Raw genomic sequence first — 24,521 nt, 5'->3', positions numbered from 1 at the left:
GCTTGTTTTATTTAGCATTTCTGATTCTACTTACTGTATTAGGAAATTATATCCTGAACTGCCAAAGTATTTTAAACAGTGGGGGAAGCATGGGAGAAAATAGGTTCCCTTCCTTCAACTGCCAAAAAGTAAAATCAAGGCGGTTTCATTCTGACTTTTGTCACTGTAATTGATAATAGTTTTTTTTATCTCAAAGGGGAGAATATTTTATATGCTAGTGTAGCACAGCAAAAAGTAATCAAATATAAGAAGAAAGAACAAGTGTATTCAGAGTCTCTTTTAATGTTTACTAAATCTAGTTAACAAGCTTTAAATGTATTACTGTATGTAAATATATGTCTTGGCCCATATATTTGTGGAGGAAAAGAGGTGTTCTTTCGTGTTTTGATACTTGATTTTCAATGGTTTTTTGTTCATATTTGTCTTTTTTTATAACCATAATAGACAGGGAAAAATGCATTTTTTGTGGGAGATCTTGGAAAGATTGTGAAGAAACACAGTCAATGGCAGAATGTAGTGGCTCAGATAAAGCCATTCTACACAGTGAAGTGCAACTCTGCTCCAGCTGTACTTGAGATTTTGGCAGCTCTTGGAACTGGATTTGCTTGTTCCAGTAAAGTAAGTATTTTTCATTTTTTAACTAAACTGAAACATTGAATAATTTAACTTAATGTAGTTACAGCGGTTAGAGAACAAATGCAAGGAAGTTTGACTTTTGGATGGAGTTTTGAAATAATTTTTTAAGTCTGCAGCCTCATGTTGGAAAATTACAAGCTTTTCAAGTGCACCAGTGAAAGGGAAGTTTCAGTGTGATGAGCCTTTGAAACGTTTTATCTTTATTAATTGGAAACTTTGATTTGTTCCTCATTCTTAGGCTAGAGCTACTTCTAGACCAAACTACAGCAGATATCTAAACTCTGAGATTTCTTTGGTGCTTCTTTTTTGTAATGTTTAGGCCAGGAGCGATGGCTAACACCTGTAATCCCACCACTTTGAGAGGCTGAGGCGAGAGTTGCTTGAGCCAGGAGTTTAGGATCAGCCTGGGCAACATAGTGAGACCTTGTCTCACTTTTTATTTATTTATGTTTTTAAATAAAAATATTGGTTTGGCTAGGCACAGTGACTCACACCTGTACTCGTAGCACTTTGGGAGGCTGAGGCAGGAGAATCACTTGAGCAGCCCCAGAGATGGAGGTTGCATTGAGCTATGATTGTGCCACTGCACTTCAGCCTGGAATACAAAGAGTAAGACCCTGGTTTTAAAAGGGGTGGGGGTAATAGTATTAGAGGAAGCATTACCAGAATATGAACTGTGACATTATGTATTCTTAATTTAACCTCATTTTCACAGAATGAAATGGCTTTAGTGCAAGAGTTGGGTGTACCTCCAGAAAACATTATTTATATAAGTCCTTGCAAGCAAGTGTCTCAGATAAAGTATGCAGCAAAAGTTGGAGTGAATATCATGACATGTGACAACGAAATTGAATTGAAGAAAATTGCACGTAATCACCCAAATGCCAAGTAAGTATAAAACTAAGTACTTGAAAATATTACTTAGCACTTAGAGGGTTGGGTTTGTCTTTTGTCTGGGAAGAAAGGAGCATTTGTAGTAGGGCAATGATGTGTATCATAATTATAACTTATTTAAAGGGCCTCTATGGGAAACACTAGTAACATTTTATTGGCTCTCTACCTCTGATCCTTCATGTGGAATTGGGATTAAAAAAAATAAGAGCAGTTTGGGGATATGATCTTGTAATCTTCAAGGAATCCTTGATAGTTGGTGTGGTAATCAAATTAGGGCCATGGCTGTATTTTCATTATTTCTATAACTTAGTTTGATAATGTTAGGAACAGGATATACTTTGGTCAGCATTTTTTCCTGTTTAGGTGAGGATTTAATCTACCCTAGGCCATAGTTCTTGAATGGTCATCTTTACTGACAGTGTCTTCGAAGCCTAGTCCATAGATTTGGGGGGTTTTGTTTTTAAGGCTAATACTTTTATTTGTGAACATGAAGTTTAATTTTTTACTTGCACCTTCATGTATCCAGAGAATTTTTTTTTTTTTTTTTTTTTTTTTAATTAGAAAGTTTACTTTTTAAAGGCTGGGTGCAGTGGCTCACACCTGTAATCCCAACACTTTAGGAGACTGAGGCTGGTGGATCATTTAAGGTCAAGGTGGCCTGCGCCTGTAATCCCAGCTACTTGGGAAGCTGAGGCAAGAGAATCCCTTGAACCCAGGAGCCGGAGGCTGCAGTGAGCCAAGATCGAGCCGCTGCACTCCAGCCTGGGCAAAAGAGCAAGACTCCCTCATAAAAGGTTTACTTTATTGAAAGCAAAAAGATTTAAGGCAAATTTTATGTTTTCACAAACTGGTATATCAAGAGGGCTTAAGAATATACTAAAAGCATATTGAATTATGCAGTTGTTGGCTTACTTTTTAATGAGTTACGTGTGTTTCCGAAAATGAATTCTATCTGTATTTTCTTTGTATGTCCATAATTTTCATACTGACTTTAATGGTGTACTTAAGATATCCTGACAGCATTGATTACTCTGGTAAATCTTTGTGTGGATAAAAGCCTTGTTGGGAAAATTTTAGGGAACCACTTGTTTTTCTAAAAAATATTGTTCTGTGATCCTCTGAAGACAAGCTGTGATTTGTGATGTTTAGTATGTTAGATTGTGGACTGGCATCTTGTTGATGGAGCTGATTCTAACCTTAGAATAATTTTTGCTTTCATCAGTCTTGTCCTCTCATTATCAAATTAGGGCCATAGCTGTACTTTCATGGCCATATTATTAACCTTCTTAGTTTATGTAATTAATACATCCATAGGAAAACAGTTATACAAAAAGAATTTGTGTATTTTCAACTTCTAGCAGTTTGTAATACTCAGCTCCTGAAATTAAAGAAATTTAATTAGTCTTGGTCATCTTGTCTTGGTTGTCGTGGTTTGGAAGGAAATACCAAATAGATTTGAATCAGTAGACTAGAAGGCTGCTGTTTAAACACATAAAATAATTTTTTAAAAAAGCTTTCTGGGTTGGGCGCAGTAGCTCATGCCTGTAATCCCAGCACTTGGAGAGGCCGAGGCGGGTGGATCACTTGAAGTCAGGAGTTTGAGACCAGCCTGGCCAACATGGTGAAACCCTGTCTCCACTAAAAATAAAAAAAATTAGCTGGGTGTGGTGGTGCACCCTTGTATTTCCAGCTACTTTGGGAGGCTGAAGCAGGAGAATTGCTTGAACTCAGGAGGCACTCTCATGAGGCGGAGGTTGCAGTGAGCTGAAATTGCGCCACTGCACTCTAGCCTGGGCGACAGAGCGAAACTCCATCTCAGAAAAAAAATTTTAAAAATGCTTCCTATTTTTTTCCAGTTAGAAACCTGCTGGGATGTAACAATGTTAGTAGGAAGAATGTTTGCAGTAACCATGGAGGTTTAGCTAATTAGCACGATCAAAGAAATTTGAAGACAGTTAAAGCCCTGATATTTTTATTGAAAGACAATGATGGCATTGCTATTCAATTTAGTCTTCCTAGGTGGATTTATGGACTGATGGACTTCATTTGAAAGTAATGTCGTCTTTCATTACAGAGGCCAACCAACTCTTGATGCTACAACAGAGTCTTAACTTGCTGCATTTTCCAAAATCCCATCCTTGTAAGCTTCATGCTTTAGGCCCTAATTGCTAGTTTTTTCTCTATACAGGATTGTTTTTCATTAGGTTCACTTGATTCATCCGTCGCTGGATTTGGGAGCACTGGCAACATAATCAACACACTTCCTACAATCTTCAGGCTTCACATGTGCTGATGATGATGTAAACCAACTCTGCCCCAATCATCTCCCCTTCTCTTAGGGTCTTACTACATATTGCAACAGAAGATAATATTGGAGGTGAAGAGGGTAACATGAAGTTTGGCACTACCCTGAAGAACTGTAGGCATCTCTTGGAATGTGCTAAGGAACTTGATGTCCAAATAATTGGGGTTAAGTGAGTATTTGTTTTAAACTTTTAAAGCTGTGAACATTTTATGGTGGTAACCTGTCTTTCTGGTTATTGATTTAAGACTTCATTTGCATGAAATCTAAGATGCAATTTTTTCTAGTCTTCTAACACACATGTATGTGTTTTCTTAGTTTAGGCAAAACAACTTAAATATGCCTTGTCCCTTTTCATACTGTTTTGCAACTGTACCTCCTTCCCCACAATAAAAAGAAGAGCAAATAATATTTTGATTTGGTTAGTGCAGAGTAACTTAAATCGCCGCCTTTTAAATTAGATGGGAGGGGATTTGCTAGCATTCTTAATGAAAATAAAAGTGTCAGACTTTTTCCTCCTTTTAACGATTACTCTGGGGAACTTCAATAAATTAGACTTTGCTTTAGCCTTTTAATTTTATATGTGAGGAAACCGAGACTCCAAGAGGTTCAAAGACTTGATAATAGCCTCAGAACTAATTACAGGCATAGTAACACTAAGCCCTAGATGTTGTTTGCCAGCCCATTGCTACTTTTACTAAAGTAAAAAGGTCTTGCTTTTTCAAACACTCACAAAGATGTATTGTGTATCTTACTTTAATTTTATTATTTATTTTTTGAAATAGTATCTCATTCTGTCTCCCATGCTGGAGTGCAGTGGCACGATCACGGCTCACTGCAGCCTCAAACTCCTGGCTCAAGCAATCTTCCTGCCTTGGCCTCCCAAAGTGCTGGGATTACAGGTGTGAGCCTCTGTGCCTGGCCTTATTGTGTATCTTTCTATACTACTTTGTACATAAATAGGTGGTAGTCTTTTAAACAAAGAATGGGATCATGCTGTGACCTACACAATAGATAACATTCCATGTCAGTCTAGTTTTAAGTTTTAATTTAAGTCCACATAAAAATTAATGAAGTACTATCTCGAATAGATGAAGGGAAAAGAAGAATGGACTTTATGGGTACAGTTCTATGGATTTTAGTACTTGTGTGACCACTGCCACAATCAGGAAGTAGTCTATTGTGAAACTTCATCACTAGTTATACTAGTGAATAATAGTAATACTGTTACTCAGCTTGATTAATGTTCATTTGTATTTATTTCACAACAGACACATTTTTGTATTTGGTTGGGTAAAATCGAATGTTCAATTTTATGCTCAACTGAATGTGATACGATTTGGTAGTGCTTGTTACTTCACTATATAAACATAAAAGCGCCACATATACGTAAAAGCACACCTTATTGTATAACCGTGGAACAGTACTGATAATTGACTTATTGTTGAGAATTTTTGTTTATAGAATTACAGTTTTATCTTGACATTGCCTTTTCTAAAAAGCTGGTACTGTAACTTTTGGGTAATTAGAAGCTAATGCTTCTAATACTTTAAATATTTGGTAAAGTTAATGGGGATACTTAATGGTATGAATATGATGAATGACAGTTGAAAGAAATTACAGGAGGTGTCTCTACAACTTTCTGCTCCTTTAAATTTATTATTCTATGTGTTTCAGATTTCATGTTTCAAGTGCTTGCAAAGAATCTCAAGTATATGTACATGCTCTATCTGATGCTCGATGTGTGTTTGACATGGCTGTAAGTTCTTTCTTTAAGTTATTTTGATATTTTATTTTAGCCAGGATGTTAAGTTAAAGACTAAGTATTGTTTTCTGCCTGTGTAAATTACTCTGACTACATTCAACGTGACACACACCTCATTTTTATTATATAAGCATTCAGAGCTCTGTACAGTCACACCTTTTAAGCAGGTAAAGGAGTGAAATAGTAATTTACTTGCATAAGTCTAGAAGAGAGTACAAATAAGGAGACAGCATACCTAACATTGAATAATCTGTTTCTATCAGTAAAAAACCAAGAATTTGCTGTACTGAAGATCAGAACAGATACTTACCTCCCTAGGAGGGGGTTTTTTAAATGTTCTCATATCCATTACAATTTGGAAAAGCATTTAAATATTTTTTTTTCCATCTCTAGGGAGAAATTGGCTTTACGATGAACATGTTAGACATTGGTGGAGGATTCACGGGAACTGAATTTCAATTGGAAGAGGTAAACTTTTCAGTAGATGACATAACAGAATAATTGCTTTCTTTGTTACTTAAGTGGTGGATGTGTAGAGCAGGATTTTTACAGTGGCAGAAACTAAAACCTGTAACATCTCTTTAAAATTATGTTCTTAGAAAAGGAATAGGCAGTTAGTAGACCTAGCTAACTTTGAAAAGTTTGATAGAATTCTTTGAACATTATCATAAAACATTTTCTATTTCAGTTGTGTTTCTGTACTTAATGGCACAAATGATTTAATACTTAGAAAACTTCACTGCTACCTTTTTTTTTTTTTTTTTTTTTCCTAAAGTCTTCCTGTGTTGCCCAGGCTGGAGTGGAGCCCACTATTATAGCTCAATTATAGCTCACTACAGCTTCCAACTCCTGGGCTCAAGCAATCCTCCCACTTCAGCCTTCCAAGTAGCTGGGACTTTAAAAAAAAAAAAAAAATGAGTCTTTCTATATTGCCCAGGCTGGTCTCGGAACTCCTGGCCTCAAATGATCCTCCTGTCCCCAAGTGATCCTCCTGCCCCAGCCTCCCAAAGTTTTGGGGTTACAGGCGTGAACCACCACTCCCAGCCAACTTTAGCACTTAGGCCAGATACACGTCACAACTGTTTCTCACCTTCCTGCTCTGCCCTCCTTCCTTCTGTGATATCTAGAAACTATGATTTGAAAATTTTGCTTCTGTTTTTAGTGATCAAGTATAGAAAAAATGACTTAAATAAGAACAAATACTTACTTGTTATTAGAGCTATCTATTTTTAAAATTAATGCCATTCTGATAGTTACAAAATAAACTGACTTGAAAGCATGCCTAATTAATTGCTTGGAGATAATTACGAAGTTGATAAGGTTCATGGTCTATGATTGGAACTGCTTCATTTTCCTAGAAAATTTTGTGAATATCAATCTCTGAATATTGCGAATTATCTAATCCAATATTGAAACCATACTGTGGCATTTAAAATCCATAGGTTAATCATGTTATCAGCCCTCTGTTGGATGTCTACTTTCCTGAAGGATCTGGTGTTAAGATAATTTCAGAACCCGGAAGCTACTATGTGTCTTCTGCATTTACACTCGCAGTTAATATCATAGCAAAGAAAGTTGTTGAAAATGATAAATTTCCCTCTGGAGGTAAGTTATAAAGTTTATAGTTTTATTTTTGTTGGTAGATAATTGCAGTTAGTCTGGAAATGAGCAGATGGTCATGAAGTTGTAGGTGGTTTTCAGCTTTTAAAAATCTTAAAGCTGAACGGGCATGGTGGCTCACGCCTATACCCAGCACTTTGGAGGTGGAGCCGGGTGGATCACGAGGTCAGGAGTTCGAGACCAGTCTGGCCAATATGGTGGAAACCCCATCTCTACTAAAAATATAAAACTTAGCCGGTCGTGGTGGCGCACACCTGTAATCCCGGCTACTCGGGAGGCTGAGGCAGAAAAATCGCTTGAATCCGGGAGGCGGAGGTTGCAGTGAGCCAAGATTGTGCCACTGAACTCCAGCCTGGGTGACAAGAGTGAGACTCTGTCTCAAAAAAAAAAAAAAAAAAAAAAATCTTAAAGCCAAGGTCCCATTCCATAAGACTTCCAAATCCAACTTTCTTAGTACTGATGTTTAGATACGTGTGTTTTAGATAAATGTCTAGCAGATGATTGATTCTCATCCATTATTCAGAACTACCTTTATTGTGATCTCTTCTGTTCTTCTTACCGCACATGCGTCACAGGGAGGCTGTGTTTTCACACTTTCTCACATAAGGGCCACAGAGAGTCCTTGTAATCTAACTCAAGTCAAACCAACAAAAAGGCACTAGACAGTCCCATCTTGTTGGCTAGTATTATTGTAGGAAATACTGTTTTACATTAACAAGATTTTTTTTTTTTGGCTGTGGACTAATCCACAGCCCATAGGAAAATTGTCCATTTCCCCAATGTTGTCTTTTTTTTACAGCTTTGTTTTTCCTTGTTTAGAATCCAGTCCAGGACCACATTGAATTTGTCATTTCTCCTTGAATCTAGATAAATTTTCTCAGCTCATTACTTTGTATTTTTTAACTTTGACATTTTTGAAGAGTAGAAATTTCATAGCTGATCCTTAGTTTGGGTTTGTTTGATGATTCCTCATGATTATATTTTTTAGGCTATGCATTTGGGGCATGAAGTCCACTAAAGTGTTAGTCTGTTCTTCTCACTTCATCATGTTAGGAGGCACATGATAGTACCCAATTCTAATATTGATGATGCTAGGTGTTTTTTCTTGTTGATTTGTTGCCCAGGCTGGAGTACAGTGGCTCCATCAGGGCTCATTGCAGTCTCTACCTCCCGGCTTAAGCGGTCCTCCCACCTTCAACCTCTTGCATAGCTGGGACTACAGGCGTATGCCACCATGCCTGGCTAGGTTTTTTTCTATTTTTATTTTGTAGAGGGTTTCGTTGTGTTTCCCAGGCTGGTCTCAAACTCCTGAGCTCAAGTGATCCACCTGCCTCGGCCTCCCAAAGTGCTGGGATTACAAGCTTGAGTCAATGCACCTGGCCTTGTGATTTTTTTTTTTTTTTTTTTTTTTTTAAAAGACTGTTTTGCTCTTGTTGCCCAGGCTGGAATGCAGTGGCATGATTTCAGCTCACTGCAGCCTCCGTCTCCTGGGTTCAAGCAATTCTGCTTCAGCCTCCCAAGTAGCTGGGATTACAGGTGTGTGCCACCACACCCAGCTAGATTTTTTTTTTTTTTAATTTAAATGCTAGTTTTGAGCACTTGTTTAAGGTTGTGTCAGGCAGATTTCTCTCCATTGTGAACTGGCAAGTTTAAATTAGAGACTGTGTAAACTACCTGTTTTTAACCAGATTTTCACCCCATTAGTTTTAGCATCTATTGGTGAATTTCTAACTTCATTATTGTTTATATTAGTTGGCCTTTACTTAAAGAATATCTTTTCCTTCCCTCCTGTTTATTTATGAGTTTAGACTCATAGATCTTTATTCAATAGGTTTATATAATCTATTACTCTCATTTTTCCCTTGACATGTCTCCATTATTCTCAGAGCAATTCTTTATTTTTTGGTGTATCAAGATGTTCCAGGCTCATTTTAACCTTTAAGCCTCAGTCCTGTAATCAATTGTTTCTCCAAGGAGCCTTGGTTTGTTTTCGTGGAGAGTGATATTTTAAAAGCCTGAAAATGAGTATTGGTTGTGCTAAGAGTAGAATAGCTGTGAGTAGAATGGGTGTTTTCAGAGGTTTCAAAGTGAGGTGAGAGGATCTATTGATTCCTGAAGCTCAAGGCTGTGGTGACCTGTGGTCACGCCACTGCACTCTAGCCTGAGTAACAGTGAGGCCCTGTCTCCACACACACACACACACACACACACACACACACACACACACTCACACACACAGAGAGAGAGAGAGAGAGATTCCCACTGGCAGTGTATACATGTGAGCTCTGGTTGCTCCTCCCACTCTCTGATGTTTTGTAGTGTCAGTCTTTAAGTTGATCCAGTCAGTAGGTTGGTGGTAATGGTAGCCCATTGTGGTTTTAATTTGCATTTACCTGATGACTAACGATGTAGAGCACTGTTTTCTTTTTCTTTTTCTTTTTCTTTTTTTTTTTTTTTTTTATTTGAGACAGGGTTTTTGCTCTGTCATCCAGGCTGGAGTGAGTGGCACAATCTCAACTTTTATTTTTAATTCCACATTCAAACACATATTTAGTTCCTTGTGCATATATTGCCTTCCTCTTGCTGATTTGAAAAGAAACTAAAAAGTGTTTTTCCTTGCTGCTTGATTTCCTCTTTTTTTGAAACAGCAACTATCAGAAAGGCTTCTAGAATCTTAATACTTTTTTTTTTGAGACAGGGTCTCATTCTGTCACTCAGGCTGGAGTGCAGTAGCACAGTCTTGGCTCACTGTCTCACTGTCTTACTGTAACCTCCGCCTCCCGGATTCAAGGGATTCTAGTGCCTCAGCCTCCCAAGTAGCTGTGATTACAGGCATGCACCACCACACCTGGCTAATTTCTGTATTTTTAGTAGAGATGGAGTTTTGCCGTGTTGTTCAGGCTGATCTTGAACTCCTGACCTCAAGTGATCGTCCCACCTCAGCCTCACAAAGTGCTGGGATTACAGGCATGAGCCACCGCATCCAGCCCTAGAGCACTTTTTTCTTGTGCTCATTGGTTATCTTCCTTTGTGAAATGCGTGCTCTATGTGTCTTTTTAAGTTTAAATAGTTTGAGAAATGTGAAAATTACATTAATTTGTTTTATATAAGCCATTTTATTAAAAATTCATTTTCCCCTTTCCTGTTTTATTCCAGTAGAAAAAACCGGAAGTGATGAACCAGCCTTCATGTATTATATGAATGATGGTGTTTATGGTTCTTTTGCAAGTAAACTGTCTGAGGACTTAAATACCATTCCAGAGGTTCACAAGGCAAGTTTTATCAGAAATATCAAAACCTATTTGGCATTTTATAAGCTGAGCTGTTACTTTTAAGATGCTTCCCAGTTTTCTGAAAAACATTTTAGAATGGGGAAAAATGTCCTTTTTGAGGATTTGCGTTCTTCTGCTGGAGTCCCTTTTTTAGTTTGTTGCCTTTACGTGGAGTTAATGGTACCACTGAGGCTTAAGGAGCACCCTGCCCTTGGCTCTAAGCCTTTTTTCCGTGAGCACATTGGATCTGAGACAGTGAAAAATACTTATCTACTCACAAATTCAATACCTGCATAAGTATGAGTAAAAATTAAATTGTAAAACTTTTCCTACAGAAATACAAGGAAGATGAGCCTCTGTTTACAAGCAGCCTTTGGGGTCCATCCTGTGATGAGCTTGATCAAATTGTGGAAAGCTGTCTTCTTCCTGAGCTGAATGTGGGAGATTGGCTTATCTTTGATAACATGGGAGCAGATTCTTTCCATGAACCATCTGCTTTTAATGATTTTCAGAGGCCAGCCATTTATTACATGATGTCATTCAGTGATTGGTAAGGTGATTTTACTTTAAGGCAGATGGGATATTTGAACTGTCCTTTTAGACTTGCTAATAAGTTTTAATTCTGTAATGAATGCTAAACTTAGAAGTACAGTTATGTATTGCCTATACAGTGTAGTTGCTTAATGATGGGAATTTGTTCTGACAAATGCAACATTAGGTGATTGTATGATGGCATAACTTACTACATAATCTAGGCCATGTGGTATATTGCTCCTAGGCTACAAACCTATACAGCATGTTACTCTGTTTAATACTGTTGGCAGTTGCAATGCAGTGGCGTTTGTGTATCTTAAGATACTTAAACATAGAAAGGATAATACATTGTGCTATGATATGATTTCTGTGATGTAACGAGGTGATAGGACTTTTTAAACTTCACTGTAATTTTATGGTATACCACAGTCATATGTGTAGTCTTTGACCAAAACATCACTCTGCAGTGCATGACTATAATAGAAAAATGATATTTTAAAGGTTTTTGGAAGACTAGTTATAATCCTGTTTTATTATCCATTTGTTATGGGATTACGTGGTTTTTGGGCTTAAATTGGGAATTTAGCTGATTTTTTTCTATGTAGGTATGAGATGCAAGATGCTGGAATTACTTCAGACTCAATGATGAAGAACTTCTTCTTTGTGCCTTCTTGCATTCAGCTGAGCCAAGAAGACAGCTTTTCCGCTGAAGCTTAAACAGGCATTAACGCTTCTTTAGATCTGAAGTTGCAGATTAAGCTTGTCTGGTCAACATTCCAGTGTGGAAAAATAATTTAAACAATCTTATTCTTTTAATTCTTTTGGCAACAAAAACTATTAGTAATAGCTATTTGGGACCAGACAAAATCAGCTTTCATCTATAATTCATTGGGGATAATGGGAGATTTAGATAATGTATCCAGATTTAAACCTACCAGTTTGTCCTACCCCTTAAGCGTTTAAAATAAAATATGCAACAAAATGGATGACTTAGTGGAGATGGAAGCCCATTAATTGGGTTCCCCATTAAATCGTTTACATACAAGAACACAGTTTTTATACTAAGGATTTGTGTTTAAAGTCTTGTAAAGTTCATGTCTTTCACCCAGATATATCAAATGTTAGCAGAAGACCAGTGTGACTTCATTAGATAACGTTTAGTGTATTTAGAATGTGTAAATTTGTGCTTTGAACTGTAGTTTAATAAATGTAAAATTGCATCATAGTATTTGTTGACCTAATGTAACCCTTGTATGATTGCAATAAAATTTTGTGTAGATTTTACTGTTTTTTTCAGGCTAAAACTTTGGGAAAGGGGCTAGCTAGCAAAGGTAGTTTTGAAATAGATGTGTATATGGACTGTTTTGAAGGGTTTTTTTCTTTATAGCCCAGTTAAGTTTTGTTTGGCTCAGTGCATTTTTCATTTATTTAATTAGTAATTTAAGTAAAGTGTTTGGTAAATCATTGTGAAGTTCAGATTCATTATGGAGAGTTGATGTGCAGTAAGCATGATGTTTAACAATTTTAACACCAAAAATGTTAATCCTGCATAAATCAATTGTAATAATAAATAGGTGTTTCTGTATAGATAGAATGCATAGAGTACCTTAGTAAATCTTTGAATCACAGTCTTTTGGCTGAAATGGAAGATTCTGTTAAATACTTTGAATAAACTTGGGGGGAGGGAAATAAAATTGCAGAAAACTGCAGAGCACTAAAACTTAAAGAAGGGCTACATCTTTATCCAGAAACCTGTTGCTCTTTTGCACGGAATGTTTAAATTCAGAGTTGGGATGGGGGTTGGGGTGAAGCACACTTATTATCTTCAGTTGCAGTGATTTCAAATTTAGGATTTTTTGTTGTTGGTTTGAACTGTCCCCTTAGTTTCTTGTTATTTCCAATTTGTTCTGCTTAGTCATTACTTTTAATTCTTTTCTTACTAAAATTTTATGGTGATTGGGGGAAGGGAGTTAGCATCACTAACCTGACAGTTGTTGCCAGGAATTTGCTTTGTTTACTGCTAGTATATTAGAAATCCTAGATCTCAGAATCACAATAGTAATAAACAACAGGGATCATTTTTTCCTAACTTACTCTATGTTCAGGTGTGGAATTTCTGTCTCCCAAGAGGAAATGTGACTTCACTTTGGTGCCAATGGACAGAAAATTCTACCTGTGCTACATAGGAGAAGTTTGGAATGCACTTCATAGCTGGTTTTTACACCTTGATTTCGAGGTGGAAAGAAATTGATCATGAATCTCCAATAAATTTAAATCTCTTAAAACCAGTAGGTGCTTAATATTTTTTGATTTAATTAATGCCCATTTGAATCTCATGGGTTCTATTAAAATATATATATATAGGACCCTAATCTGTTGCCATCAAATTGCCCTTGGACTTTTTCCAAGGTATATTATGGGGTTTTATGCAAAATTCCAAGCTACCATGTAACTTTTTTTTAACCATTTAACAAGGAGGGGGAACTGTTTCCTACCTTCTTTACATGTGCATTGTTGTGGTCCAGAAATGCCAAACCTTTTTAAAGATGGTGCAACTTTGAGTCCTTGGCTTGACTATACAGGCCTTGAACTTCATGGCATATCAACTTTGCCATATCTGCAGGAGAGCTGTTCTATATGAAACAGCTCAGAGTTGCAAATATCACATGTGAATGACACGGTAACTTTTAAGAAATGTCTGTATTGTATTTGAAGACTGTTTGCCATAAATCTGAAATTTGAACCTATGTATTTCAATTTGGTATGCTAAAAAGTTCTGAATTAATGTAAATTTTTTTGTTGTAATATTGTAATCTCAGTTCAAAAGTTAACTGAAAATATAAAACCCAATGATTTCTATATAGTAAATTGAACTGTAAAGGTAACTTGTGTGTGATTCTGAATACATAGATGTTTTTATTCCTCATGTTTTGCTTTGGCTTCTATCTGAAATAGAGGTAAAATTTTACATATCAGCTTTATGTATATTAACAATCTTGCTTTATTAGAAAGTAAATTGATTCTGCTAAAAAATGCTGGAAGTTATGTATAGAACAGTGAAATTTTGGTAAAGTCCGGTATATATGTGAGCACTGTTTCCAGGACAACCTTTTCTGACACTTCAGTTCACTAGCCTCCTAACAATTTTAAACCCGGACTAAATGAATAGATTGACAAATTAAGCTAGATTTATTCAAGTAAATATGGGCATTAATACCATTAAATGGAAATACTGGGTTAGAGAAGCCACACATTGCTTAATTCCTTTTTCTTCTTGTCTTTTAGAGTATATATTTTAGTTTGCTAACCTGTCTTGGCCTTAAGAAGTCTTCTGAACTCTGCTGAAATGAAAAGCATCATCTCTTTGTTCTTTGAACACTTTAGTTAACTGGGTGGCTTAATATTTTGGGGAGTAACTTTAAATTTAAAGATTTACTTAATTATTCAGGCAATGCACTACTATAGGATGGTAGTTAAAGGTGTAGACCTTGCCTCCAGTCTGCTTGACTCAAATCCTGCCTCTGCCATTTACTGTCTGTATGAACATAGGCTAGGCACCTAACCCTTTTGTGCTTCGGTTTTCCCAGATGGAAAATCGTCGTAAGGCCAGGCACAGTGGTTTATGCTCGTAAATCCCAGCACTTTGGAAGGTCGAGGTGAGAGGATTGCTTGAGCTCAGGAGTTTGAGACTAGCCTGGGCAATGTAGGGAGACCCCTGTCTCTCCAAAAAAATTCAAAATTAGCTGGTAGTCCCACCTACTCAAAAGGCCAAGGTGGGAGGATTGCTTGGTCCCAAGAGGTGGAGGCTGCAGTGAGCTGCGATCGCACCACTGCACTCCAGCCTGAGCAACAAAGTAAGACCCTATCTCTAATAAGAAAGAAAATGATGCTAGTAAAAGTAGCAGCTTCATAAGGTTATAAGGATGTAACAGTTACAAGGTGCTTAGAGCTGGCTGGCACACAGGCCTCAATAAACGACCCTTATTACCTATTAGATTGATTATACTGATTTGGACAAGTTGCTCTGGGCCTTGGTTTCTTGTCTGTAGGATGAAGACACTAGAACTTAACCTTACCAGGCCTTGAAAGTGCCTGGCACATGGATGCAAATGGCAGATAGTGCCAGTGGTTGATAGCTTGGTATTAAGATCTCTTTAGCATGTACTTGACCATTCTCTTTTGTCCTTGTAAGTTGGACTTTTGGTTGGGCATCAGAGAAGGTTTTGTATTGCTGCCTTTTAGCTGATTTAATTTTAGTGTAACCTTATAGTGTCATCTTAAAGCACAGGCCGGGCACAGTGGCTCACTCCTGTAATCCCAACACTTCGGGAGGCCGGGGCAAGCAGATCACCTGAGGTCAGGAGTTTGAGACCAGCCTGGCCAACGTGGTGAAACGCCATCTCTACTAAAAATACAAAAATTAGCCAGGCATGGTGGCGCATACCTGTGCCAGCTACTCGAGGCCGAGGCAGGAGAATTGCTTGAACCTGGGAGGCAGAAGTTGCAGTGAGTGGAGATTGCACCACTGCACTCCAGTCTGGGTGACAGAGCAAGACTCCATCTCAAAAAAAGAAAAGAAACACAGTAATAGTAGAAACTTAAATTGGCAGGAATCAAAATGTAAAACAAAAATTAGTCTTCCACATTTGAGTTGTGAGTAAATCCTATGAATCGCATCCATCCTGAGAGGAAAAAGGTGTGGTGCAAGTAATTACGGCAGCAGGTTTTCATAATGAGGATAAACCTGGCCTAGGAACAAGAAACGAACTAGTTCTGGTCTTGACTGGCATTTGCATTAAGTTAAAGCTAACCTGAGAAGTCTCAGTTCCTACTCAGACATCCGGAGAAACTTTTCTCTTTGCATACAGATGGCCTGTACTACACATATCTTCTAAATCATAGTGCATGTCTTCACCCAGAAAGGAGTGGAACACAAACCACCTAGACTCAAAGGGCAATGTGACTTTAGTGTTACACAGTTGAAGATTTTGTTTTATTTATTGGAAACAGACTGTAAAAAGTTTTTTTTAATGGCAATTTGTACAAAGCTTAATCTACACAACATGCTTCATTTTTTGTGGTCTTGGGGTACTAAATGGAGAGAAAAAACATCTTTCATACGCCTGAACTCCTTTACCTATATATGTAATTGTCATCAGCTTTAAAAGCAATTCCATTGTTAAGTGGTCTTTCAAACCCTGATTCTACCATGATACTGCTTATGTCTGTCAAAACCCTTTGCAGTTGATTTGTTGATGGCCTGAGAAGATTAGCACTGGATCAGTTATGGGCAACTAAAGAGTTAAGTATCTGCTATTGAGTGACAGATGAAGTGATTGCACATTGGCAGTAGAGCAAAGGGGTTGTGTAGATGTGCTAAAGACACTGCAATATCTTATTTAGATTATTTTTAACCCCAGAGTCCAGCTAACCTTTATTTGTAAATAATGGTGCCCAACTTCATCTGGTGTGTACCTGTGCCTACAACTTTGTCCCCATTCGGTTTTTAGCAGCAATATGCAGAGGAGGGGACACTTGGCTGAAGTTTAAGAATTTTAGTTCTGTGATTGATTGGTTTTCTCCCATCTATTTTGTTTCTCAAATTGCTCTGGTTTCACCAGGTATGGTGGGGTGGAGGATTCTCAGCTCTATTCCAAGCCTTCTGTCTTCCACTTAGGCAATTTTAAACTTCTGAGCCAAGGTTGCAACAATATGTTTTATAACTAAGAATGTTCTTTTTTCCCTTCGTCACCTTGGTCCCCTTTCCTCCAGCTCTGGACAGTCTAAATTGTCTTGTTTTTGTTTTTGTTTTGAGACAGGGTCTCACTCTCGGCTCACTGTAACCTCCGCCTCTCGGGTTCAAGTGATTCTCGTGCCTCAGCCTCCCAAGTAGCTGGGATTACAGATGCACCAGGTGGTGCACCATGCCTGTCTGATTTTTGTATTTTTATTAGAGACAGGGTTTCACCATGTTGACCAGGCTGGTCTCAAACTCCTGACCTCAGGTGATCGCCTGCCTTGCCCTCCCAAAGTGCTGAGATTACAGACGTGAGCCACTGTGCCCTGCCTAAATTGTCTTGTTTTATAATCTGTAAATCTTATGATTCTAAGCATTCCCTGTATCTGAGTGGGGACTAAAGAGCCAACAGGCAGCTCCGAGTGCATGAGTGCAGTTTGTCGACTGAAAAAATGATCTGTCCCAGCTGATTAGTTAGGGAACTTCGTATGACATATGATTGGTTAGGGAACTTTTTATGCCATTATGTCAAGGTCTTAGCTGATTCTCAGTCAATTTGTATCGTGCCTGAAGGGTGATAGACCGTCTACCAGCATTCTAGAACCCAGCAGGGTGAGGGTTGGGCCTCTGCTTTCAGTGTAACACACCCCTGCCATCCCAGAGACTGGGCTACCTTTTCTAGAGAATGAACAAATGAGGGAGGGCTGTTGCCCAACTGCAGTGTAGGGAAAAGGATCTGGGATTTGAGTGGTTAAACAGATTCGTCCAATCCTTATTTTGCCCCCACCTCCAGGAGTGTGGACTGCTGCCAAGTCCTGCACTTTTTTTTTTTTGGTTATGTTTTGTTTTTTTAATTTCTGAGTTTTTTTTTGTCCCCACTGCTGGCCTTGGGATTCCATTTCCTGAAGCTGCTAAATTATAAACTAATCTGTCCATTTTCTAGCTTTCATTTTTTTTTTTTTTAATCTCTCGATTTCTCCATCCTGGTGAGTTTTGCTCCTTTTAAATGCCCTTTTAGTTAGGGAAGGAACAAGGATAGGTATTCATTTCCAATCTACCAGTGATTATGTGCCCCTCAATATGTACCACATGCATAAACCTAATTGTCAAAACAAGGGCCTTTTAGATTTTTGGAGACAATCCAAACTCTCCATCTGCCTCTTGGAACTAAATTTGGGTGGAATTTTAAAGGTACTCTGGTATCCGCACAAGGTAATAAGAATAATACATGAAGTTTTATACCTTTTGTGGATTGATGGTACAGGTAACCAACAACCCTTTACCATAGTGATATACAGAAATAGAGTTTTAATTTCTGCATTTAAGTGTGTGTGTGTGTGTTTGTGTGACGGAATCTTGCTCTGTCGCCCAGGCTGGAGTCCAGTGGCACGATTTTGGCTCACTGCAAGCTCTGCCTCCTGGGTTCACACCATTCTCCTGCCTCAGCCTCCCGAGTAGCTGGTACTACAGGCACCCACCACCACGCCCGGCTAATTTTTTGTATTTTTAGTAGAGACGGGGTTTCACCGTGTTAGCCAGGATGGTTTCAATCTCCTGACCTCGTGATCCGCCCGTCTTGGCCTCCCAAAGTGCTGGGATTGTAGGCGTGAGCCACCTCGCCCAGCCTATCTTGTTTTTTAAACTTAATGAGTTGGGATGCTTTTAACTTGTAACTTAGGTAATAGTCTTTGAAACATATATATTCTGTGCTTTTAAATTTTTATTTAAACAGTTTCTCTCACCAGGCTAGAGGGCAGTGGCGCCATCTCTGCTCACTGCAACCTTTGCCTCCCGGGTTCAAGCAATTCTGTCAGCCTCCTGAGTAGCCAGGATTAAAGGTGTGTGCCACCACACCCAGCTAATTTTTCTATTTTTGTTTTTTTAGTAGAGAAGTTTTGCCCGGCCATGCACTCCAGCCTGGGTGACAGAGCAAGACTCCGTCTCAAAAAAAAAAAAAAAAGTTTTGCCATGTTTGGCCAGGCTGGTCTTGAGCTCGTGGCCTCAAGTGATAACAAACGTAAGCAACTGTGCCCCGCCTACTCTGTGGTGTTTTTATGTCACAACAAACCTGTCTCAATGCACTCAAGGCGTCTTCTGTATGTTTAGTGCCCAGTAATGCCTTTCAGATTTCATTACTTCATGATTTAAACCTAACCTTCCATATTGTTAGATTATTAACAGAAATGAAGTGAGAGCATTTTCAAAGTTTGGTTTTCTCCTTTCCTAATTCTACGATTCTGCTGGAGGCAAGAATATAAACAACACTTTAAAAGCTTGCTAGAGGCGGGAAGAGAACTTCAGTGATACCCAAAGAAAGACTGTATGTATATATGTATGTACGTATGTATTTTGAGACGGAATTTTGCTCTTGTTGCCCAGGCTGGAGTGCAATGGTGCGATCTCGGCTCACTGCAACCTCCACCTCCTGGGTTTGAGTGATTCTCCTGCCTCAGCCTCCGGAGTAGCTGGAATTACAGGCATGCGCCACCACACCTGGCTAATGTGTTTTTAGTAGAGACAGGGTTTCTTCATATTGGTCAGGCTGGTCTCGAACTCCCGACCTCAGGTGATCTGCCCGCCTCGACCTCCCAGAGTGCTGGGATAACAGGCGTGAGCCACCGCGCCCGACATACATCATTTTTAAATGTTAAAAAAGGGTTTAGGTAACATTAGCTGCATATTGCCCCAAATGACTGAGGATTTGGGACCAATGTATAGGAGGTCAGTCAGGGAAGGGAATAGTAGTGCAGAGCTTATGAGAAGTTCACATTGAGGAGGAAAATGGTGCTGTCCTTTCCAATTGGCATGATGCTACCACTCCCTCCCTTTTATGTATTGCTATAACTTGACATATGCTTTCCTAAAAATCACTATGTGAAATTGTACAAATTGAAAAAATGGGGTTCAGGCACAGCACTCAAACTTTGTCAGTGCAACATTACAAAACTGATAGAAACTAATTAAAAATGGAGTACAGTTTGCACACGTTAAATGGTAAAGAAATACACAAATATTACAATCAATGTAGCACTTTACCTTGAAGACCCACAGTTTGAGGAAGAGTGGAAGGGTTGCAGCTTGTGAATTGTCAGATGGTAGGGTGTCTTGGTTCACTTTGTGTTGCTATAGCACAATACCACAGACTGGGTAATGTATATAAAGGAACTTATTTCTTACCGTTCTGGAGGCTGAGAAGTCTGAGGCTGATGGGCCCACATCTGGTGAGGGCCCTCTTGTGTCATCCCATGGTGGAAAGCAGAAGGGCAAGAGAGCAAGATGGGGACCAAGCCCACTCGCACAATAACTGACCCACTCCTGAGATAATGACATTAATCTACTGATGAGGGCAGAGCCCTCGTGACATATTCACCCCTTAATGAGCCCACCTCTCAACACCGTTGCAATGGGGATTAAGTTTCCCAGAGTAACAATGGGTTATACTACTAATAACTTAGTTCCGACCTTTAGTTCCGCCTGTAAATTTCATAAGGGGAATAGAGTTGCTGGTAATGAAGTGTTGAGTAAAATCCTTGCTTTGAATCTCTCAGTTCCTAGGCCTTTATTCATTCAAAGTAGAAACTAATCGTTGGCTTTTCTTGTGTATATAACCTCAAGCTAAGACATGGGAAAAGCAGGTCTTTATATACATCTTTTAAGTAGAAAGTGAAGAGATCTTTTAGGAAAAACAGGTATTACAGGAGTGAAGCAGTAGGTGTGGCAAGGTTACCAATGTCAAGCCTTTCAGGGGGTCAAATAATAAGTATCTCTTGATATGCCTTATCTATATGACCCAAATCTTTTAGATATTTCAAGGTTTGACCTTAAATCTTTATGTTCTTACACTTATGGCCACAGGCCCAGGATGGGTAATGGGTGATAAGAAACTGAACTGATGTTGACCTCTTTAAAAAGCAGAGGACTCCTATTTCCTTAACTGTAAGCCCTGTGCTGTACCATGGCACCAATGAGAAGACCAACATTACTGTAATTGTATAATAATAGCAGCAAGGAAGTTCCATTGCCCAGCTAGGGGACTGCAGGATCATGCAACCATTGCAACACTGTTTCTGGCACTGTTCAAGGGCTTTGGTTAGTAACCCGTTTAGTCTTCTAAATGAACTCAATCTTCAGAACCATCCTATGAGATAGAGACTCATGGCCCCATTTTACAGACCTTAAGAAGGTCATACAGGCCAGGCGGGGTGGCTCACACCTTATAATCCCAGCACTTTGGGAGGCCAAGGTGGGCAGGTTACTTGAGCCCAGGAATTTGAGACAGCCTAGGCAATATGGTGAAACCCATCTCTATGTTAAATAAAAATATTTAATATATTTTTTTAATTTTTGTTTTTTGAGACGGAGTTTCACTCTTGTTGCCCAGGCTGGAGTGCAATGATGTGACCTCAGCTCACTGCAACCTCCACCTCCTGGATTCAAGCAGCTATCTTGCCTCAGCCTCCCAAGTAGCTGGGATTACAGGTGTGTGCCACCACGTCCAGCTAATTTTTGTATTTTTAGTAGAGATGAAGTTTCACCATGTTGGCCAGGCTAGTCTCGAATTCCTGACCTCAGGTGATCCACCCGCCTCGGCCTTCCAAAATGCTGGGATTACAGGTGTGAGCCACCATGCCTGGCCTTAAAATATTTTAAAATAAAATTTAAAATTGTTATAGATAGCTAGGAGTAAGTGGTAGAGTTAGGACTGTAGCCCGGCAGGCTGGCTCTGGATCCGGTCTCTTCCCCACGATCCTACAGTACATCACTCAGATTTCACCCACATTTTGAATTGCCTATAGGAAGTTCCATTCAGATAGAAAAGCCAGACACAAAACATTCTGTGAGGCTCTGTTTCTTCAGTACTTTTAAAATTTTTGTTCACTGTTATTTTCAAATTTAAAAACTCTACAAACCTGAAAAGACTGATCAACTCCACAGTTATCATTAATCATGTAGTATTGTGCGTGTAACTGCTGAAGCTGTCATTTTTACCACTTCCACAAGAACTACTGGCACCATCTAGGGTTTGTATGGGAGTTCTGGAGCTGGGATGGCCCTTCAGAGTTGAACCAAACTGAGACAGGACAGCTGGGACTTTATCCCAGCATTAGCCAGTCATTGGCTACAGGCCACTCCTTTCAAGGAGGCATAACCTTGGGCAAGCCGTCCCTGTGGCAGAGGCTCGTTCCCAGTGATGAACACAGTTATATGCTGATTTCCAGTGAAGAATGCAGCCATGAGCTACAACTGCGAGTCTGCAGCAGCTGACAGTGCCGGTAGCAAAGGAATGGCTACACGGGCCCTGCACATGCAACTGTGGTGCCATTTTCCAATCATTAAAAGAAAAAGGCTGGGAGGCCGGGTGCCCATAATCCCAGCACTTTTAGGCTGAGGTGGGAGGAACGCTTCAGCTCAGGATTTCAAGGCTGCAGTGAGCTCTGATGGCACCACTGCACTACAGCCTGGGCTACAGAGGGAGACCGTGTCTCAAAAAAAAGGTAAACATTTTAAAAAAGCTATGCCACATTGTCTGCTTAAGAAGGTCAGAACCACGGTTTCTGCTGATGTGTGTACTAGCTTGTTAGGGCTGCCCAAACAATACACAAACTATAAACTGGGTGGCTTCAACATCAGAAATGTGTCTCACAGCTCTGGAGACCAGAAGTCCAAATGGTCAGCAGGGTTGGTTCTCTCTAGGGCTTTGAGGGAAGCCTCCGTTCCTGGCCTCTCTCCTTGGATTGTAGGTGGCCATCTTCATGTTCACATGCTTTTCTCCCTGCACACTGTATATGAGTCTCTCCAAATTTCCCCCTTTTATGACACTGGATATATTGGACTTGTTCTCACCTTAATGACCGCATGTTAATTGGACTAATTACATCTGCAATGTCCCTATTTCCAAATAAGTTCACATTCTGATGTACTGATGGTCGGGATTTCAGTGTATGAATTTTGATGGGGACACAGCCCATAACAACTATGTTTGGTCATTCAGAACAGAAGCACTGTATTGACCCTTGACCCCTGACTGGCCCCTGCACGTCCACTCCCAGCCCTTCTCAGTCACTGTTCCTTTCCCTTCCCCTCCCTCCCTCTCTCCCTCCCTTCCTTCATTCCTCTTTCTTTTTGAGATGGAGTCTTGCTCTGTCACCCAGGCTGGAGGTTAGTGGCATAATCACAGCTCACTGCAGTATTGACCTCCCATGTTCAGGCGATCTTCCCACCTCAGCCTCCTGAGTAGCTGGGACCATAGGTGTGCAGTACCACACCTGGCTAATTTAAAAACATGTTTTTTTTTCTGTAGAGATGGGGTCTTGCTATGCGTTCCCAGGCTGGTCTCGAACTCTCCTCTCATTTTCAAGCTCCCATTGCATTCCTGCTCTCTTTTGTCTCCCTTGTTTCCCTATAAAGTTAGATCGTTGTTTTTTCCCATTATAAAATCTTTTAAATGATCAAAATTCCAGCAATAAAGTATATAAAAGCTATTTTTAAAAATTCCCTGACAGCTTTCTAACAGAGACTCCTGCCTTAATATTGTGTGGCACTGTTTTCTAGACACCTCCCTATTTTTATTCTGTCATTCAGCCCCCTTTTCTCTTCTCCCCAAACCAGGAAAAGTCTGAGTTTATTATTTTTTTGAGACAGAGTCTCACTCTGTTGTCCAGGCTGGAGTGCAGTGGCACGATCTCAGCTCACTGCCAACTCCACCTGCCAGGTTCAAGCGATTCTCCTGCCTTAGCCTCCTGAGTAGCTGGGATTACAGTCACCCGCCACCACACCCAGCTAATTCTTGTATTTTTAGTAGAGACGGGGTTTTGCCATGTTGGCCAGGCTGGTCTCAAACTCCTGACCTCAGGTGATCCACCCACCTTAGCCTCCCAAAGTACTGGGATTACTGGTATGAGCCACTGTGCCCAGCCCAAAAGCTTGAATTTATTGTTAACGCTGACTGCCAGCATTTTTCCTCCACACTTCCAATTATTTTACGCCTTTCCCTTTCTAATAATACAGCCAATAGCCTTCAGATATTGCAGAAGGTGTCTTCCTGGCCTCTGAAGTCACTTTGCCCTTAGGTAAGCCCTTAGGTAAGCCCTTGGGGACACTTGCACCATGACTTAGGAGCCTGGCCCTTCCAGAGGGATGTGGCTGTTTTGCAACCCTCCAGTGGCCTCTCCTCTAGCAGAAGGTGAGCCCAGGGTCCAGCCTCCTGGCCCAGCCAGGGCCTGAACGCATGAGATTTCTTTAATTCAAATGACCCCTTTTTTCCTCAACATCTTCATTTCTTTCTCCCGTAACTCAGCCCGAAACCATCAACCAGAGGCCCATCACCCAGTTCTCTCCTTCCCCTCTCTCAGCCTCAGCCTGATGACAAGGCACAAACGGCCCGGCCAGGGTCTGTACCTAGGGTGGGCAGAGCCCATGCCTGCTTCCAGATCCTGGCAATCTCCACCCTCCCACGTCCTGCCTGGACTATTTCAGTAGTTTCAACTGCTGTCTCTGCCACCAGGATCTCCCCTCAGGCCACTATCCTTGTGGCTGTAGGGTAAGCTTCTGAAACTGGCTGGATTAAGTTGCTAACCTGCGTTAAACTCTCCCTTCACAGTCTTGTCTGGAGTGTGACTGGGGTTGAGCTTTCCAGGCTCTGGTTGGCCTTCAAAGGGAAGCATCCCACAAGATCCCTCAGCCCCTCTGACTCCTTGACTCCTGTACAGCACAGCCTGATGGGGGCTTCAACTCTCATCCATCCATTCATTTGTTTATCCA

The 24,521-nt window shown here is 39.9% G+C and overlaps 1 protein-coding gene across 12 annotated transcripts in view; it reads left to right on the top strand.

The window, feature by feature from the left end:
* The window catches only part of AZIN1 (antizyme inhibitor 1), a 37,861-nt gene extending 23,912 nt beyond the window's left edge, over nt 1-13,949 (top strand). For 7 of the 12 annotated variants that reach the window (XM_054498359.2, XM_054498360.2, XM_054498361.2 and 4 more), the window contains 9 exons: nt 445-618; nt 1,352-1,524; nt 3,870-4,004; nt 5,510-5,591; nt 5,991-6,065; nt 7,040-7,202; nt 10,374-10,489; nt 10,825-11,039; nt 11,629-13,949. In XM_054498359.2, coding sequence (XP_054354334.1) covers nt 445-618; nt 1,352-1,524; nt 3,870-4,004; nt 5,510-5,591; nt 5,991-6,065; nt 7,040-7,202; nt 10,374-10,489; nt 10,825-11,039; nt 11,629-11,740 — 1,245 coding nt within the window. In that variant the 3' untranslated portion in view covers nt 11,741-13,949. The remainder of the gene's footprint in view (nt 1-444; nt 619-1,351; nt 1,525-3,869; nt 4,005-5,509; nt 5,592-5,990; nt 6,066-7,039; nt 7,203-10,373; nt 10,490-10,824; nt 11,040-11,628) is intronic. The other 5 variants (XM_054498363.2, XM_054498366.2, XM_054498364.2 and 2 more) reach the window with 1 other exon arrangement.
* The last annotated feature ends 10,572 nt before the right edge of the window (nt 13,950-24,521 follow it).

This window comes from Pongo pygmaeus, chromosome 7, assembly GCF_028885625.2.
Source record: "Pongo pygmaeus isolate AG05252 chromosome 7, NHGRI_mPonPyg2-v2.0_pri, whole genome shotgun sequence".
In the NCBI taxonomy this organism is placed as follows: Eukaryota; Metazoa; Chordata; class Mammalia; order Primates; family Hominidae; genus Pongo; species Pongo pygmaeus.
Note: the sequence above shows the minus strand (reverse complement) of the source record. Positions and strands in the feature narration are given on the sequence as shown.